This window comes from Myxocyprinus asiaticus, chromosome 5 (assembly GCF_019703515.2).
Source record: "Myxocyprinus asiaticus isolate MX2 ecotype Aquarium Trade chromosome 5, UBuf_Myxa_2, whole genome shotgun sequence".
NCBI lineage: Eukaryota > Metazoa > Chordata > Actinopteri > Cypriniformes > Catostomidae > Myxocyprinus > Myxocyprinus asiaticus.
The window spans coordinates 49,844,446-49,863,945 of record NC_059348.1 but is presented as its reverse complement, the minus strand read 5'-3'; the positions used below and the strand labels follow the sequence as shown (position 1 = coordinate 49,863,945).

At 37.8% G+C, this 19,500-nt stretch overlaps 1 protein-coding gene across 2 annotated transcripts in view; it reads left to right on the top strand.

The window, feature by feature from the left end:
- svilb (supervillin b) overlaps positions 1-19,500 on the top strand; it is an 80,927-nt gene that overhangs the window by 46,891 nt on the left and 14,536 nt on the right. For both annotated transcript variants that reach the window (XM_051699088.1, XM_051699089.1), the window contains exons 14-29: positions 145-231; positions 2,868-3,510; positions 6,616-7,210; positions 8,533-8,668; positions 10,447-10,494; positions 11,177-11,257; positions 13,082-13,229; positions 13,736-13,831; positions 13,971-14,051; positions 14,257-14,437; positions 16,725-16,897; positions 16,988-17,143; positions 17,566-17,702; positions 17,825-17,972; positions 18,070-18,215; positions 18,464-18,639. In XM_051699088.1, coding sequence (XP_051555048.1) covers positions 145-231; positions 2,868-3,510; positions 6,616-7,210; positions 8,533-8,668; positions 10,447-10,494; positions 11,177-11,257; positions 13,082-13,229; positions 13,736-13,831; positions 13,971-14,051; positions 14,257-14,437; positions 16,725-16,897; positions 16,988-17,143; positions 17,566-17,702; positions 17,825-17,972; positions 18,070-18,215; positions 18,464-18,639 — 3,032 coding nt within the window. The remainder of the gene's footprint in view (positions 1-144; positions 232-2,867; positions 3,511-6,615; positions 7,211-8,532; positions 8,669-10,446; positions 10,495-11,176; positions 11,258-13,081; positions 13,230-13,735; positions 13,832-13,970; positions 14,052-14,256; positions 14,438-16,724; positions 16,898-16,987; positions 17,144-17,565; positions 17,703-17,824; positions 17,973-18,069; positions 18,216-18,463; positions 18,640-19,500) is intronic.

Below are 19,500 nucleotides of genomic sequence, written 5' to 3'. Positions count from 1 at the left end.
GGACTTGGCTAAAAGATATAATTAAGAAAAAAAAAATGTCTGTCAGAAGTTTTGGATTGGTCTTGCATTCTAAATCATTCAGTTGAAGTGATCCACATATCCCTATACTCTCTTGAAAGTGAAGAGACATTGTGCTATTCACAGGAACTTACAAAAGATGTAGATGCGTCCAGTCACACAGATCAACCCCTTGTGACTAATGATTCTGTTGGTCCCTCTCAGAATGAGCACGTAAGACTTTCTGGACTGAGGCTTTTGATTGTCTTATTAGGAAGAGCCTTGCTTTGACAGTAGCTACTGATTAGTTAATTGCAAAGGCTTCAGCAATAGTGCATACCTTGATATTTGATACTTGATATTTGCAGCTTCTCGGTTGCATTAAAACTGCTTTGATTTTAATTTAAGAGATTAGCCTGTTTAATCTCTTGTCCTTTTAAATTAATTTCACTGTGCTGGTGTTAAATTATTAAAGGGGTCATATAAGAGAATACTTTTTTCTTTATTTTTTAAGTAAGAATTCATTGTCCTTTTAAAAACCTACTTTTTCAGAACTCGAATTTCCTCCATAGTTCAAAATCTATTTACTGAAACCAAGTTGAAAAAAACGGATAGTTTCGAATGTCCGCATATTTATGATGTCAATTAGGTGATTGGATCCACCCACATTTACACATCAACAACATCTATTCATTGTTCAGACACTTGGCCCACCCACTTACAGTTAGGTAATGAGTAGGGTGACCATACGTCCTCTTTTTCCCGGACATGTCCTCTTTTTCGGCCCTTAAAGCGTCCGGCCGGGATTTCTAAATTTGCGAAAATGTCCGGGATTCGGCTTTAGTTGCATTATGATGTGCATCTGGTCTAATACTTCATTGTGTGTGCGTGCATATTTGCTTTGCTTTAATCCCTCTTTGTAAGTCCCGCCTTCTTGCACACCAATTGGTCGATTTATAAGAGGCTTGCAGCAACTATTGGCCAAATTCCTGCCTGTCAATCTCTCCGTGAACGCACGAAGCTCTGTTGTGTTCGGCATCAAACAGTTGCTTGACAGTAGCAGCAAATGACAACTGAGTGGAAACAATGCCCAAATGAAAGTGCAGATTTACAGAAGATTTGCACAAAAATTCAGATGCTTTCGTCCAGGTCGAGATCCGTGGGAAGCAGAATGTATGACATGTAAAGCTGGCACTTATGTGTCAGTTGCTAATAAAAGTGCAAGTGATTTTAGAAGCACACATTAGCACTGCGAAGCAAAAGGTGAAAGTTCATCAGGTAAATTAATGGACTACTTTTTGTGACCAGGTACAATTATCACATTGCTTCATTTTCCATGGCCATTCAAAATAATAGTAATAGTAAATGAAGGTACACTCATGGCATCAAATATTTGATTTTAGTACATGGACATTCAAAAGAATGTTGGAAATGTGTATTTATATATATTTATGATATGCTAATAGTGTCTTTTTCACTGTATTAAAGTTTGCATTCATAGTAACACTCTTTTGAACCCTATTATTGCCTATACAAATGCAACCATGTCTTTAAAGGCACAGCAGCAAAAACTGCCTGTTTAAAGGGACAGTTCACCCAAAAATGAGAATTCTCTCATTTACTCATGCCATCCCAGATGTGAATGACTTTCTTTCTTCTGCAGAGCACAAACAAAGAATTTTAGAAGAATATTTCTGCTCTTTAGGTCCATACAATGCAAGTGAATGGTGACCAGAAGCTCCAAAAAGCACAAAAAGGCAGCATAAAAGTAATCCATACAACTCAATTGGTTTAATCCATATCTTCAGAAGCAATATGATAGATGTGGGTGAGAAACAGATCAGTATTTAAGTCCTTTTTTTTACTTTAAATTCTTCTCCCTGCCCAGTAGGTAGCGATATGCACGTAGAATGCGAAATGCCAAAAGCAAAAGAAGAATGTGAAAGTGGAGATTTATAGTAAAAAAGGACTTAAATATTGATCTGTTTCTCACCCACACCTGTCATATGGCTTCTGAAGACATGGATTTAACCCATGGAGTCTTATGGATCACTTTTATGTGCTATTTGGATCTTTGAAGTTCTGGCCAATGTTCACTTGCTTTGAATGGACCTACAGAACTGAGATCAAAAAAATCTTTGCTTGTGTTCTGAAGAAAGAAAGTCATACAGCTGTCAAAAAGGTCTTCATTCAGAGAATGCAACTTCCACAACGGGCAGTTAGGCAAAGAAATGTGTGATGCAGCAGTTTCCTTCAGGATCAAAGCTTTTTCGGGCAACATTAAGTGGTGTAGTTCCAAAAATTTACTGTGATAAAGACTAAACTTTTGTTTCATTAGGAAATTAGCAGAACTAAATTAACCGGTTATAACCAGCATTTAAAAATAACGTTGTCACTCTGGAACTATTGAAAATCACTTTGTTCCCATTTTCAGTTACATTCTGCAAAAAATTTGGTTGAACCATTTTTAGTCCCTGCTATCAATAAAAGTGGACCTCATGGAAAAAAATAAATAATAAAAAAATATGATATGACCCCTTTAATGTCTTGGTTTATTTAAGAGATAAATCTGTTTAATCTCTTATCCTTTTAAATGCATTTCATTACGCTTGTGTTAAATTTCTGAATGGCAAATTTATATTTTCTTTCATATAAAACGTCTGGTGTTTTGCATGACTGTGTGTCTGAGGGGGTTACTGATGAGGTTTAGTATGCCAAGCACATACAATTTATGCAAGCTCATTCCCTATGCTTAGTTCTGTATACTGTATGACCTTTGACCTCTTTGGCGCCTGTAAATGTGAGCACAGACTAAAAAGACATCGAGAAATAATAAATGGTCTTTCTTTATTTCTCTCTTTCTTTCTCAGCTGCAGAATGGAAGTGTAAAGTTGGAGCCTCTCCCTGCATCACTGGTCCGTTCCATTGCCGTGGTCACCGCCCAGGCCTCTGTTGCCGCGGTGACAAGCGCTTCATCAATGACCGCAGATGTTCGCATGGGGATGTCCACAGCACCCTCTTACACTCCGCCATCCATTCAGAGCTCACCCAATCAGACGGGCATCGCTCAGATTCCCGCTTATGAGAGAGGGGTTCGATACTTCAGTCTTACAGAGAGTGGGGAAAACCCCACCCCTAATATTCAGTCCCCGCTCCCCACAGAACAGATCAGCCAATCACCTTACAGGAAGGGTGGGGCTGCACAGGTTTCAGCCAGTGGGCAGAGACAAGAGGAGTATGGGCGGAGGGGAAGACTCGGTTGTATTGGGAGAGAGGAGAGAGAGACAGAGCTCCCTCACGCTCCTAATGCGACCTCCCCACAACACACACATGCGCTCAGACACACACCCCCTCATGGCAGGGGAGAAGCAGAGCTGAGTAGCCCACTAGAGAGGGAGAGAGATAGACAACGAGAGAACGAAAAAGAGAGTACGCCCGTCTCACAAGTGGGCTGTTTGTCACCAGACGCACATCAGACAACAAGAGGAAGCAATACGAGACCCAACGTCTCAGGTAAGGGATAAATGAAGATTATTAAGAAAAAGAAAAAAGTCCTTGAAGCTCACAGGACGGGGTTAAAATGGGGTGTAGGGTGAAAACCTCTCAGCTGTGTCTATTGTCTCTGCTATATTACACACAATCACAGGCACGTACGCACACTCGCACTGCGCCCCATGTTACATTTGGCTGCATGTCCGTGCGGTACGTCGGCCTCTGATTGGGTTAACCAGGTCAGATTGAGTTGCAGCCTACATGCTGCTCAAGTCGAATGTGATTAGCATAATTTATCATACATCAGGCGCGCAGCTCTCTTTGTCTGAGCCGCGTAAAACTAATGATGCCGAAATGAATCGCGCAGAAGGCAAAGTGAAGAGGCACTCTATTCCATGGCTTTTGTTTGTAACCGCCAAAGCTGTAACTATACATCCTTATGGAAACGAGAGGCATGTGTGTATGAGCGAAAGACAGAGATAGGAATTGCGGTAAGGATTTTGTAGTATAGAGGGAAATGAATGAATAAGAGACATGGTAGTTGGAGGTGTATGCAACACTTACACACTCTCACTGACTCAGACATGTTGTCATTTTATAGGAAAGACACTATAGGGGAATTGTTATTAGGTTAATTTACACCTTTGCCACATGTTAAAGGACAGCCATTACGGCAGAATGCGACATTGCTTTCTCAGGATATAAAGGATGTTTTAATCCATTCCACATGGCTGGTATCTCTGTGAAAGGACAGTTTATTAGATTGGGGTCTCGAAATGTGTGTCAAGTATTGATTGAACCCTTTGATAAATGTGTCTGCTTCAATTGTGTATGTCTGTATGCTGATGTGTGTTGCAGTTTCTGGGTTTCGATGTATTACGTTTTAGCTATTTCTTTTACATTGAAACTGATGGTTGTGTGAATATTTGTATTAATTGTACATAACCGGCTGATAATATAATTGGATTGCACCTGATTTAATTAATGCTGATAATGGGGTGAATCTCATGAAAACTGTCAAGACATGCCCATGTAATATTTCACCCCAAAATCAAAAGATGTTTTTTTTTTTTTTTTTTTTAAAACCCATAAAACAACTGAAGCATTTTTCTTTTAAGGACAGTTATGATTTTTGCCACTGTGACATTAATATGACTAAGCACCCACCCCCACCCCCCCCCCCAAAAAAAATTGTAATGCATACTGTAATGCGTACATCGTTTTTTTGTATTTCTTATTTTCTTGATGATTCACATTAGATTTTCACTACTGCAATACAGTATTTTTTTTAACATCGTGTTTATATCATGTAATATACAGTTAATGTTTATATCAGCATAAAGGTGTTGACAGTACAGCATTGTTACAGAACAAAGGCAATACAACAAATACTAACATTTTAATATTTGCTTTTTCACATTACAGAAGGAGCGTTATGATAATGTTACAATGGAAAACATTTTTATGGTCCTAAAAATAAGCTTATTTTCCTTATTCTTAAAGGAAAAGTTCACCAAAACATTATAATTTTCTCATAATTTTCATACAGTCATGCCATCTCAAACTCGTATGACTTTCTTTATTCTGCGGAATACAAATGAAGATACAGTATTTTAAAAGGATGTAAGATACAGTTTTGTCCATACAACGTAATTCAAAGAGGTCCAGAATGTTCAAGCTCCAAACTTTCAAGCTGGGAATTCAATTGCTTTGGGTGAGTGAAACACCAAAATTGAAGTCCTTATTCACTATAAATCATGTCTCCTTGGTGCAATTATAAGAGAAGCTTGTTTACGCTACAACGCGCTTGACTCATTCACAGAACTCTGTAAACGCGACAATGTTTCAAGATTTATAGAGTAAGGACTTAAATTTTGGTCTCTTTCTCACCCAAAGCGATCGTGTCGCTTCAGAAGACATGGATTAAACCATTCGAGCTGTATGAATTCCTTTTATGCTGCTTTTATGTCCTTTTTGGAGCTTAAAGATTTTGGACCCCATTGACTTACATTTGTATAAACAAAAACACATTATACATCCTTCAGAATATATTTAGCCGCTTTTCCACCATTGGGCCGAACAATTCTCGTTGCAAAACCGTGCCAGTCCGGGCCAGTTGGCGTGTTAACGGTTTATTTTTCCACTGTGGCGCGGTGAAATTAGGAGAATGTATGTAACAGCTCTATCTGTTGGTGACTGCGTGAGAGGTAAACATTGGAGCAAGTGTGCTACGGAGGATGATTGCATGTTCAAGTTTTTAGGACAGCTTTTTTCCCTGGTTTGATTCTGCTAATACACAGGAAAGACACGACCCATGTCGCAATTAGGAAAGTAAAGAGATAAAGATGAGAGGTTTACCATCATTTGCTAAGGGCTTCTGTATACCACCGGACACGAACACACAAAGCTAAAAGTTCCCAAACTAGCTAAAAAGGATATTAATAAAATATTATATTAGTATTACATGAAAATAGTATATGAGAAAATATTGATTTATTTTAAGTTTCAGTGAGCTAGTAATCTACTTCCCTGATGATGAAGGGGTGTAGAAAATTAAATCTAGTTAAACCATCATAAAATCATGAAGATACAGTAAACATACACTATTTTTTATTAACTTCACCCAAATATTAGCAAATTTAGTATGCTGAAAGCGCTTTAAGTTACCTTGGCATTGGAAAATTCGTGAGTCACCACTAAAGCCATTCCACCAGCAAGGTCAAGTACAGTTAGCTAACGGTGCCAATAATTCCGGTCCGAGAATGGTTTATAATTGTGCCATGCCTGACAGTGCTCAAGAGGAAGTGCTAATGTAAACATTATATCCGTACCATGCTTGGAGCCGTTCAGCCCGATGGTGGAAAAGTAGCTTTTGTTTGTGTTTAGCAGAATAAAGAAAATCATACAAGTTTGAGACAGCATAAGGTTGAGTAAATTATAATGAATAATACATTTTTGGGGATGAACTATCGCTTTAATATAATGCATTTTCTTTTTGGGGCTAAATATGACCTGGACATGTATTTGATGGGTGAGATTCACACTGTGTGTGTGTGTGTGTGTGTGTGTGTGTGTGTGTGTGTGTGTGTGTGTGTACTTACACTGGATTTTTTTGTGTTTCCTCAGATGTCCCTGATCCCAGTGTTCTTGCGAGGGCGGTGATCACTCCTGCGGTGTCCTCACAAAGTTCTACACACTCTTCACACACACTCCCTTACCTCCAGCAAACGCAGTCGCACACACCTCCACAACCTCAATCGAAACCAAATCAACACCATCAAATCTACAACCAGACTTCCACGACAACACACACACGACCTCAGACAGTACCGTACAGTCAGGCCACACCACCACAGACCCAGGCAAAACCACAAACACACATCGTATCCAACCCTCAGCCTCAACCCTACATAGACTCTCAGGCTCCTCCACTTCCAGCTCAGGTGTACACTGAACCCCAGCAGCAGGCACAACCCCAAGTACCTCCACAGACGCAGCCGAAACCACAGTCCTTCTTTCCGCCCCAGTCACATGCTTGCATTCCCCCGCAACCCAAGATACCCCCACAAACCCAGCCAAAACCTCAGTGCTTCATACCACCCCAAACCCAAGAGGAGATCTTGGGAAAATACAGCCCGTCTGGACCCGTTATCTCCAAAGACCAAAAACCAGATATCCACGAAGACCCCGAGACCATGTCGTCCATGTCCATCAAAGAGAGGTGTGTGCTTACTGCTTTTATCTTGTCTTTTGTACTTCGGCTATGGACATACAGATGTTAATACAACTTGTAATAGAATTAAAAAATGAAGACAGTCAATGCAATAGAAAGTGGTCATCTAATTTGGGCTTATCGATAAATACCAATCAAATGCTAAAAACAATTATTTGCATAAGAGCCCCATTAGCAGACAACAACAGTAGGCTTCTGAAGTAAAAATCATATCCAAAATCTCCATAGAGAAAATGATTTTAGTGACAATGTACCTTTCAAGGTGACCCACCGTGAACTCTGAGGTTAAGCAATTGTGTATGCTTCTGTAGAAGTATGTGTGATTTCATCTTTATTTAAAAGAAAGAAAAAAATCTTGTTGCAGCACTCCCAATGAAGTACTACACTACCCACAATTCTAAAGCGAGCTCCACCAATCAGAAGTTGCTTTTACCAAAGAAATTATAGTAGAGCTATTCAGTTTGTAGTCCTGAAATCTGGAATATAATAAGCATTTTCAAGCCACAGATAACCTCTGGAATATTGAATAGGTTTTTAGAATAGTGATGTCAATGATGAAGTCATTTGTCAAGAACATAAACTCTTTATGTGCTTTACAAATGTAGTGTACTTAACTGGTTAAGTTCATACTGTATGTGGCAACTTGTTAGCAACTTTCACATTCAAGTAATGTGAACAACAGACCTTATTTTACTCATATATCATAAGCTGCTGTTCTGAAAACCCATGGGATATTGCAGAGGGAACATTAGGTTTAGTGCATGAAAACCGATATCTATGGCATGTTAAAAGCACATTCTTTTCATATTAGCATATTGCGCTGTAAGAAACAATGACAAATGTGTTTGAGCTGGCTGACGGCTTGAGATGTTGCAGGCTGACTGGAGCTGTTCTCCTTCAGTCTTATCTGATAAATGAATGTGGGTCATCGCTGCTCTCTGCGAGCGCTGAAAACACGGGCAGCACTATTTTAAAACTCCCAGCCTTCCTCTGCAGGGCAAGATGAAATGAGGAGAGAGAGAAAACAAAGCGTGATGATGGAATATAAGATTGCTGAAAGCTGTATGGTGAAGAAAAAGAGTGATCATGCCAGTCTTGCCCTTCATTTTGTATGTTGTAGTATTTATGGTAGAAATGGCATAAAGAGCGGCATGTTTATCTTCAGAAAGCAGAGCACATTTTATTTAATTTTCAGTTGTTTTTTTATTTTATATTTTGGTTCAGTCATTGATCAACTTTAGATTTTTGCATTACCGATGTTGGTTTTCTGGTCATGACAGAGTGAGGTGTTTGTAACATTTCTTTCTCAGGTTGGCTATGTTGAAGAAGAGTGGAGAGGAAGATTGGAAAAACAGGATAAACAAGAAACAGGAAGTTATACAGGATGTGGTGTCAGCAAGCGAGAAGAGTAGTCAAATATTGGAGGAGCAAGGCTTTAAGAAAAAGGTAAGAGTCTGCCGTCTTGCAACATCAAATCTGGAAATTGTCAAGACCGTATAGAGAGCAACAGTCTGGTCCTGGAAATTAAAATCCTGTTCATTATTTTCCATACGGGAATTGATTATTAGCGAGAACTTATTGTTAGTTCCTGGTAAAGTACTGCACTACCCATGATCCTGATGGGGAAAATCCGCCAGAGAACCGCAGCAAACAAACCGCAACAAAAGAGCTCTGCAGAGACTGCCCACTTCCATGACACACTGTGAATGAAACAATCGAGACTTCTTACACTCTCCAACTACTTGTGTATATATCTGAGTATTTTGCAATATACTTTATATTGATTCTATACTTAGTCAACAACTTTAAATCAATAGTTTTACATTTTTCCATCGTTTTAGTTAGACTACGTCATTCGCAATGCTTCATGGAATTGTAGTTCGTTCCCTCATTAAAGACGAAAGAAGTACAGTCTTTTACCTTTTGTCTTTTTGTCCAGTTTTCAAATACTTGTCCTAAAATCAAAGTTTGTAATGTAGTGATTTACCTCGGAGCTGGTTGGTTTGGTTCGTGAGTGACTTGGAACTCTTTTATGAAGTACTTTATGAAATCCCTATGGAAAATAATTAATGTGAAAAATACTTCAGAAAAAGTGGGAGGGCACTATTGCGCTCTTTACAATGGTCTAAGCTGGGGCATAGCAGTCATTATAAATGAGGCACATTTGTCCCCACCACATTTTACTTTAGTTCCCTCTAATTTTTGGTACATAACCAATGCTTTTCAAAGATCCATGCCTTAATGTGAATTGTAACAGATACGTTTACTGTTTTAGTCAAAGCTGTGAATTGAATGCCTAGACCTTTTACAGTGTGATGAGTGTCAAACAGTGTTGTTGTTTTTTTTATTTTCTATATTTTTTATTTTTTTCTCAAGTCATCTCACAGCGTGTTGTGTTAAAATGTGCAACGTGAAGAAGTTACACTGTCTTCATCCTCTCAGACCCGGAGCAATTTTCAGTGTACATTGGGGGCATATTGTAACCCCTGTGGGTTCTTGCGTTGTGACAATAATCCTGAAGTCTCCCTCTCTTTTTCTGTGGAACGAATACATTTCACCAAGGTTAAAGAAATATTCCAGGTTATTGGAATGATATTGATCACCACAGACTTGTGCCTTCCTGTTCATTTATGCAGTACATATTGAGGGACAAGTTGAAATTATTGTCTGTTACTCAAAAGCATTCCACAGAAGTGGTCCATAGAAATTAAATTATTATAATGATGATGATGATGATCCTATGAGTGGTTTCAGTTTGTCTTAAAGGGATAGTTCACCGAAAAATGAAAATTCTCTCAATTTACTCACCCTTGTGCCATCCCAGATGTGTATGGCTTTCTTTCTTCTGCTGAACACAAATGACGATTTTTAGAAGAATATCTCAGCTCTGTAGGTCCATACAATGAAAGTGAATGGTGACCAGAACTTTGAATCTGCAAATCTCACAAAGTCAGCGTAAAAGCGTTGGAAATTCCAAATTCTGGTCACCATTCCACCTGCATTGTACTGTATGGATCTTCAAAGCAGAGATATTCTTCTAAAAATCTTAATTTGTGTTCTGCAGAAGAATGTCATGAATGTAAGTGATAAGAGAATTGTACTTTTGGATGAACTATCCCTTTTAAGATTAAATCTTGCACACCAAAACACCACTTTCATGTAGCTGTTTCTACGTAGCTGTAGCTCGCTCTCTTACACACAAATGCATCTACTGTGTGTTTTAGGAAGAGCAGACCATTATCAGTGAGTTCGCATCATCTGAGCAGCTATGGGTAAGGTCTAACTTCAGTGGCTATATTCCGCTTTTTACTAAGCCCTGATAGTCAGTCGGCTTAATGTTTTTGTCTTTAGCTGCAAACAGATTGGCTGAGCTGCTAGCGTAAACTGCAATTTTATTGGCTGTTTCTTAAACTACTGGATTTATGACTTGGGTGCTACTGCTTTCCCTATCTTTTTTCTCTACTCAGAATGAAAGCTTATGTTAAAAATGTACTTTTTCTTATATTAAGAGGGATTTACACAATTTTTAGACCTTTCAGTTGGTTGTGGTAAATTAATATTTGTCTCTCTTTGCACCTTGGTTGCTGAGAAATATTTATGAAAAGGTGATGCAATAAATACACTTGGCCTATGATTTTGAAACTGTCTTATTATGGAAATTGTTGCTGTTTTTTGATTTCCTTGCACCTAAAGTAAAATGTGTGACCTGATAAACAGATTTTAAGATCTGCATGGTTTTGCTGGTTCTCCAAGCTGAAATGCTGGATGGACTCTGCTGCTTTGTGCCCTTCCCAAGCTTTCTTGTCCATGCATTTTCCTTCATCTCACACATAATTTTCCTATCTGTTTGCTCTTCCATTATGTCTGTCCTTATCGATGCCCTGTAATCTTTGTCTTTTACTCTTTCATTCACCCCTGTTTTCTGTCCACTTCCTGCATCCTACATCTCTGCAGGAGCCTGTCTTTTCCTCTACCTACTCTCCTCCACCTCTCCCATCTACCCCAAAATGCCAATATGTAGAACATCAAAGCCAGGTAAGAGAGAGTGTGTGCATTTTGGTACCATTTCTGTCAACATAATTGTCTGGAAGGTCTGAATGTTGTCAATAATGAACATCTAATGTATCTATTCATCAATAGGTCCTTCCACCATTTCACCAGATGATCTGTGTGTTTTTGAACAGGTCTCTTTGTGAAGTTTCTGTTTGAGAGAGCCTGAGATCCTGTTTTTCAAAATTCAGATAATTTAAACTGTTACTCTCATCCTAAACAGTCTTACACAAAGTAAATAGTGAAAGTGAAAGGTTGTTTAATTTAGTTTATAAAGAAATGTAATTATTCTCTTTGTCCAAAATAAAATAATTGGCATGATTAATCTTTTTTTTTTTTTTTTTTTTATGTAAATGATTGGTGAATATACCTTTTGGTCTCTTATGGAATCAGGCAGCACAGCTAAAATGAACACAGATTTGTCAGGGAATGCTTATTCATTAAACAACTGTGGGCGGCATAAATGCGTAAATCACATTTATATGGAAATACGTGGTGCTTTTTAGTAAAGATTACTGCCTGTTTTTTTAGCTTTGGCTTTTAAAGTTCAATGAATGTGTTCGACAGACAGATTTCAATGTTCATGTAAAGCAGTGGCGGCCCATGCATTTTAAGTCTAGGACTTCAGTGCGATTCATGCCATTAAGAAAACACTGTTTCACAATGAATAAGACATCCTATGCCTATGGACATCATACATTACATCGCAGCCTAGTAATAATACCAATTGACATTTTAAAAACACATCCATGCACGAAAGCCAAAACCAAGGAGGTCTAATACCAGGGAAAAGCTATCTAATAATATTTGTGATTTTTAAATGTTGCTTGCAATACATTTTGTTTCATAAGGGTCCACGGTTACTTTTCAAAACTTGAAATGACACTGAATGCTCCAGCCAGCCTAATTTACACTTAGAAAACTCCTGATGTTGCTATAACAATGCAAAAAGCACTTACCAATATACTTGAAGTGAAAATCAGCCCTCCTTTTCTGTTTCTAAGAATCTGTTCCTGTTTTTATAAGGATCTCTTTCTCAATGGTGATAGCGGCAGTGATGACAGCAGTCTCGTTAGCTATAGATCTCGCACTCTTCGCTTTCAAATTAGTACATCAATTAAAGCGTGATTGCGTCACTCAAGGCCAGCTTGAAGGCCTCAACTGGGACACATCCTAAAGACCACACCTACCAAGAACAAATAAATCAATCTGACTGGCTGATGAATCTGACAATCGGACTATAGATGCCTGTTCACTGCACTGTTGAGGGATTCTGTAGAAATTCTGAAGGCCTAACGGGGTGGAGCTCAGACTCATGCGCTTCTTCGGCTAAAGGGCTCGGCTTCAGGCATGCGATTTGTGAAACGCTTCACTTGTAAGCTTCAAGGAATAAATTCTGATGGGATGAACTTTTGTTTTTTTGCTTTTCGTTTGTAGATGAATTAGGAGTGGAAAGCGATTGAAAATACATAGGTCAATTAGAATGAAAGGATGAAAAAATATTTATTTATTAGGCATGTTAGGCAGGCAGAGAAGGCTTTGCTGGCCTTGAGAATTTGACACTGATGTCAAATGGATATGCATGTACTGTATTTAGTTGTATTCAAATGTTGTTGTTTTTTTAAGGATACAGTATCAACCTGGTTGTACAATTCTGTGACGACTTAATGAATTGGTCCATTCTGTTAGTTGTAATCATTGGTCCTTGTAGTAAATTCAAGGTTTAGTTTTATGTACAGGATTAAGACTTAAATGGGTTTTATTTTTAACGTTTTATACCCATTTTTATTTTATTTTTGGTCCAATCAGAAACTTGGAGAAGAGGAGGAGGGGCAGATGTCCATTGAAGAGAGGAAGCAGATGATCTCGACTCGAGAGCAGGCGTGGCAAAGCACAGGAAAGGGTGTGGCCAATGACTCTACCCAGTATACAGTGGCTGCCAGGATGGTGAAAAAAGGTTCATTTAATCGACTCATTAATTTTCATTCATGTTTTGACTAATATTACATAAGACTGCAATACATAGGCCATGAGACTTTTATGTTGATTTGTTTGCTGCTTTCGAATCTGTCCTCTCCTCGCTCCAAATATTTGTATCTTGGATTACTGGACCCAGACTTGCTTTTTGTTTGAACATGCGCATATATAACTGAAAATTCTATTACAGTGGATATTCTGAATAAGGTGTTACGTGACATAGATTTTGAATTAATATAGGCATATTCCAGCTTTCTTATTTGGATTTCTAGAAAGCAGAATTTTGGTTTTGTGTTAATTCAGTCAGGTCAACACCTTTATGTGACGCATTCTTAATTGGAATATGACAAAATTCCAATTACATGGGAATATTCTTGTGCATGTACTGTAAATAATTAATATTAATGTTTTATATATTTTATGTCCTTTCATTCCATTTCTTCCTTTCTGTCGGCCTATCTCCCTGTCTGTTTTTCTGTGTATCAGGTCTGGCTGCTTCCTCTGCAGTCATCAGCCCAATTCTTTCACCAGTCTCTGCCAAACTCAAGAGCAGTGTGCCAGCTATCTCCAAACCACATGAAGGTAAGGAAGACACACACACATGCTGCAAAAAAAGACCTGTTCGCCAGTGTGCAAATACATTTTCCTCCTTGGAAATTCACAAAGTTTTGTAAGTGTGATTTGAAGCATAATAACTGGGGCAAAACCTGATGTGCTACAGAAATTGAGGCCAGAGCAGAAATGGAGTCTGATAAGAAGCTGGAAAAGCTAGAGACGTTTTTGGGCCGTCTGAACAGTAAAGGTGAGATTGATATAAGGTCTGCTCAGTTTATCTGTGGACTTTTTATGGGAGGATGTTATGTATCCAATATAGAGGTGAGAGTGGAGTAAATAGCATCATTTGGTGTTAAAACCTTTGAAAAGGAGCTTTGTTTTGAGTGCTTTTTATTTGGCGTCACAACATCTGTTAATGCTGTCACATTTTCATTGTTCTTTCTATCTCTCAGTATCAAGTTTGCAGGAGACGACTTTGACGGTGACTGAGAAGGCCGTAAAGGAAGTGATGCGACTGGATGATGAGATCTTCTCAAAGTTTTACCGTCACATGACTGATAGTCCACGCAGCATGAGCAGCAGAATGCATCTGGATGAAGACTTTGATGCCATCTTTGGAAAACAAACGCCTAAGTAAGATTAAAAAATATATCTAGAAAAAGCCTATGGGATCAAAATCCTGTCAAAAGTACTGCAGTCACGTTTTACAAAAAATAAGTGCAGATAAAAATAATAAGCGCAAAAATAAATAAAAAGTGTAAATCAAAATAATTAGCGCAGATCAAAAAATAACAAGCATGAATCAAAAATATATAAACGCATTTAAAATATGCTGCAAAAAAAAAAAAAAAAATTCAAGCAGAATTGCAAACAAAATCATGTTTCCTTGGATATATTACTGTTTTTTGTGCTCTCTGACAATTTTGCTCATATTTTGTAAGCTTACGCTGTATTTTTCTTTGCTTTTGTTTCCAAGTTCTGCACTTGGTTTTCCAAACCTTGTGAGTAGAGTTTCATGTAAATCAGGGGGTGTTTTGTGTCCCTATTGGTCCACTAGTTCTTGATTGACAGCTCCTCCTCTAGCCAATCATTCGAAGAGGGGAGGTGACGTCACTCCAATGCACTCCGACGGTTGCTGCTCATATTATTTGCGGTTGATAGATACGCTGCTTGTGTCTGTTTTGAGTATTTTCTGCCAGCTCTAGGAAACAATGTGTTGTCCGAGTAGGCCATTGTCATCGTCCGTTAACACATGTATCGAGTCAGATGAATTTATTTAGCAAAGTCTTTAGTTTAGGCATTATTTAAGACTTCCTTGTATGTAGGTTATTGGCGGCATATCTAAAAAAAAGAAAAAAAAAAAAAACATTGGTGTGGATGTTTGCATGTTTTTACTAGCTGTACCAATGTAGTTGCGAGTTCAGAACCCAACTTGATCTGCTTTTCCATTAAATAAAATCCAGATCCCGACACCAAGGCCTATTACAATACTGATGAATATAGAAATGCTTACGTATAATTGGATTTTTTTTAAATTATTATTATATGAAAAATCTAAAAGGTCTGCATTATTGCTGACACCTAAATGCACACTTTGGAGTTGATTTGTATGCCTGTAAGTCATTTGCTTCAAATGTTACTGAAGTTGTATACTCTATGCTATGGAAATGTTTGTAAATGTTTTGGATATGTATGCTCCAATGTTGCCTGTATCTTTAGAGACGGTCCCTAAATTTGTGACTATTTGTGAATAAAGAATGTCCAATGTCAAGCCAACTTCATTGCATTATTTATTGACGTGGGGACGCTTGGTCACTTGTTTCTAATTTCGCTGCAGTATCGTGGAAAAAGAAACTACAGGTAGTCATGCCAACGTAGGATTAGTACATAACGGCCCATTCAACAACATGGAATAGCGGATCAAGTTGGGTTCCGAACTCGCGACTACACTGGTACAGCTAGTAAAAACATGCGTCAAACTTCCACACCAACCCAGCCTTGTTTTTGTTTTTTGTGTTTTTTTTTTTTTAAGATATGCAGCCAATAACCTACAAACAAGGAAGTCTTAAATAATGTCTAAACTAAAACTCTGCTAACTAAATTCAGCTGACTCGATACATGTGTTAACGGACTATGATAACGGCCTACTCGGACAACACATTGTTTCCTAGAACTGGCAGAAATACTCAAAAAAAAAAAAAAAAACACAAGCAGCGTATCTATCAACCACAAATAATATAATATTGAGCAGCAGCTGTCGGAGTTGCATTGGAGTGACGTCACCTCCCCTCTTTGAATGATTAGCTAGAGGAGGAGCTGTCGATCAAGAACTAGTGGACCAATAGGGATGCAAAATGCCCCCTGATTTACATGAATCTCTACTCACAAGTTTTGGAAAACCAAGCGCAGAACTTGGAAATAAAAGCAAAGAAAAATACAGCGTAAGCATACAATAAAATGAAAATATGAGCAAAATTGTACGAGAGCACAACAAAAAGTAATATAACCAAGGAAAACATGATTTTGTTTGCAATTTTGATGACTTTGCTTGAATTTTTCTGTTCTTTTTTATTAATTTTTTTTGCAGCATATTTTAAATGATTATATATTTTTGATTCATGCTTGTTATTTTTTGATCTGCACTTATTTTTATCTGCGGTTTTTATTTATTTTTGCGCGTATTTTTTTTTCATTTTTTATTCACGCTTATTATTTTGATTCACACTTATTTTTGGATCCGTGACCGCAATACTTTTGACGGGATTTTGATCCCATAAATATATATATATATATATATATATATATATATATATATATATATATATATACTGTGTGTGTGTGTGTGTATGTGTGTATATATATATATATATATATATATATATATACTGTATATTGACTTTGACTTATCTTTTAATCCAAGGCTGACATCAGCAATGGTGCAGCACAAGCGTGCCGTTCGTCCCTCTCGTAACGTTCAGGCCTCAAAGAACCCCTTAAAGATTCTCGCAGCAAGAGAAGACATCCGACACGAGTACACGGAACAGAGACTGAACATCGGTCTGCTAGAGAGCAAAAGAATCAAACAGGAGAAGAGTGAGTAGATGAGCAATGGATGGAGGGTGTGGATGCTGTAGCTTGGCACGTGCTAGTACAAATGTAACATGGTTTTTATGTCTGTCACAGTGAGTAAGAGCTCGAATTTGTCTGACGCAGCTCTGGCTGGTTTAGCCAGTAAAGAGAACTACAGCAGCGTGAGTCTGCGCAGTGTCAGTATCTCAGAGCAGATGACCAATAACAGCGCAGCTCCCTACAAGAAACTCATGCTCATGCAGGTCAAAGGTCAGTCGATCCCACTCTAGTCATTTGTCCAGTTTCCTTGCCCCACAAAGCTGTATATTAAATGTAACTTTATGTTCTGATTGGCTGCAGTTGTGTCACTTTACACAGCATTTGAATTTTAGTAAGGACACAAAGAAACGACTCTACTTTGACTGGCTGGGACACAGTATGATACAGGAGACAAGAAATATTAAATGTATTGTGGAATTTAAGTGTATTCATTGTGCCTTATTCATGAAACCTGAGCAGAATCAATTCCTTTGTAGTTCATAAATCCATTATTATATTCATTTACATCAGACTGGTTTGATGATTTACACAGACATTTGTTCTGCTTATGTTTCATCAGTAAAGCCAAGTGTGCTCTTTTGAGTGTGTGCATTTAGTGTGGATTGAACTATGAGTGCATACACGTTCCCTAGGCCGACGGCACGTCCAGACCAGATTAGTGGAGCCCAGAGTGTCCTCTCTAAACAGTGGAGACTGCTTTCTACTGGTGACGCCTGAACATTGTTTCGTTTGGATTGGGGAATATTCAAATGTCATAGAAAGAGCCAAGGTGCTGCCTGTCTGTATTCACTGTTGTACATGATCTCAATAAAGCATTTTACTTAGACATGTCGCACATGTTGGACAAGACAACTATCAACGTACTAATGTATTTGTTTGATTTTTGTCTAGGCATCAGAGCTGGCCACTTTCATCCAGTTAAACCATGACCTTGGTTGTCGAGCAGCACAAGTGGAGACCATTGAAGAACACGTGAACTCTCAGAGCGCAGCAGCTGCAGAGTTCTGGAAGATTTTGGGAGGACAAGCCAGCTATCAATGTATGTCACCTGAAACACACAGCAATGTGGCATATGTTGGATTCAGGAATCCATGTATAGTATAAGAACTGTTCTTTTGTGTGCATAATGGTCACAGCGGCTGGGTCTCCGGAAGAAGATGAGATTTTTGAAAGTGCAATCGTGGAGACGAACTGCATCTTCCGTCTGGTGGATGATAAACTGCTTCCTGACGATGATTTCTGGGGAAAAGTGCCTCGAAGTTCCTTAATGGGCTCCAAAGAGGTTAGACAACATTATTGAAGTTTTAGATATTGCATTAAAAATATTTTTATGAATCATTATGGGGTAAATACATTTTAATGGTTTATATACCCTGTTTCTTGTATAAGTTAATATAAACAATTTTATTATGATTTGATTATTTTTCTTGCCACATTCAAGATAAATCTGCATTATAGCTGCATTTTTAAATATGTAACATTGTATATTTTCCATTTTTGTTTTTCCTGGGCCTCTCTCTCTCTCTGTAGGTGATAGTGTTTGATTTCGGTAGTGAAGTGTATGTCTGGCATGGTAAAGAGGTCACGCTGGCACAGAGGAAGGTAGCGTTTCAGCTCGCCAAACACCTTTGGAATGGAACCTTTGATTATACCAACTGTGACATTAATCCTCTGGACCCTGGAGGTCACAACACACTCATACCAAGGTGGACACAAAAACAAATTTCCATTAACTTGAATAATGCTAAATTTTTATACATTTAAGGGATACTTCTCCCAAAAAATTTTAACATTAATCACTTACCCTCATGTGGTTCCAAATTAAAGCTTGTGCCGGGATCAGATTTTCATTTTGTGATAATACATTATGCTTTTATCCGGTATTATCACAGTATTGTAATACATTACAAAACAGGTTGAAAAATATACAAACTTCATTGTTCTTAATGACAAGTAAAAAAATAAAAAATTCAACCACTTTTTTTTTTTTTTAATTAAAAGATCACAAAGTAACTTCGAAAATATCTTTGATCATTTAAGAAACTAAATGAACAGTTAAGTAAATATAAAAAAACGCTAAACTCAAAATATTTAACTTTAAATATTTGAAAATAAATATAAAATTTCCATCTTCAGACTTTGCCATGCTTCTCTTTTTTTTTTTCACAATATCCATAAGTATTATTAAATATTTATTAAGGTATAGTTCAAGTTTCAATCCTATTATACTTTTTACTGGCCGTGAAACTGTATTTCGCAATGTTTATATATACAGGATTCATACAAGGTGCTTGAAGTACTTGAATTTGGCTTTTTCAAATTTAAGTCCTGGAAAACCATTGAAAATAGCCATTTTTACCAAGAGGTGCTTAAAAAGTTCTTGAATTGTAGAAAATCATAAAATAGGTTGCTTAAATCATTTAATAAATGAAATTTATTTATTTATTTTCGGAAAAACATGACGACAGACCACTAGACCACTGCTGAATCAGGCAGCGAATAGACGGCAATATCAAGTGGCACCTGTTACTTTTGGCAGCGCTGTTCAGAATGGGCCAATCACAATC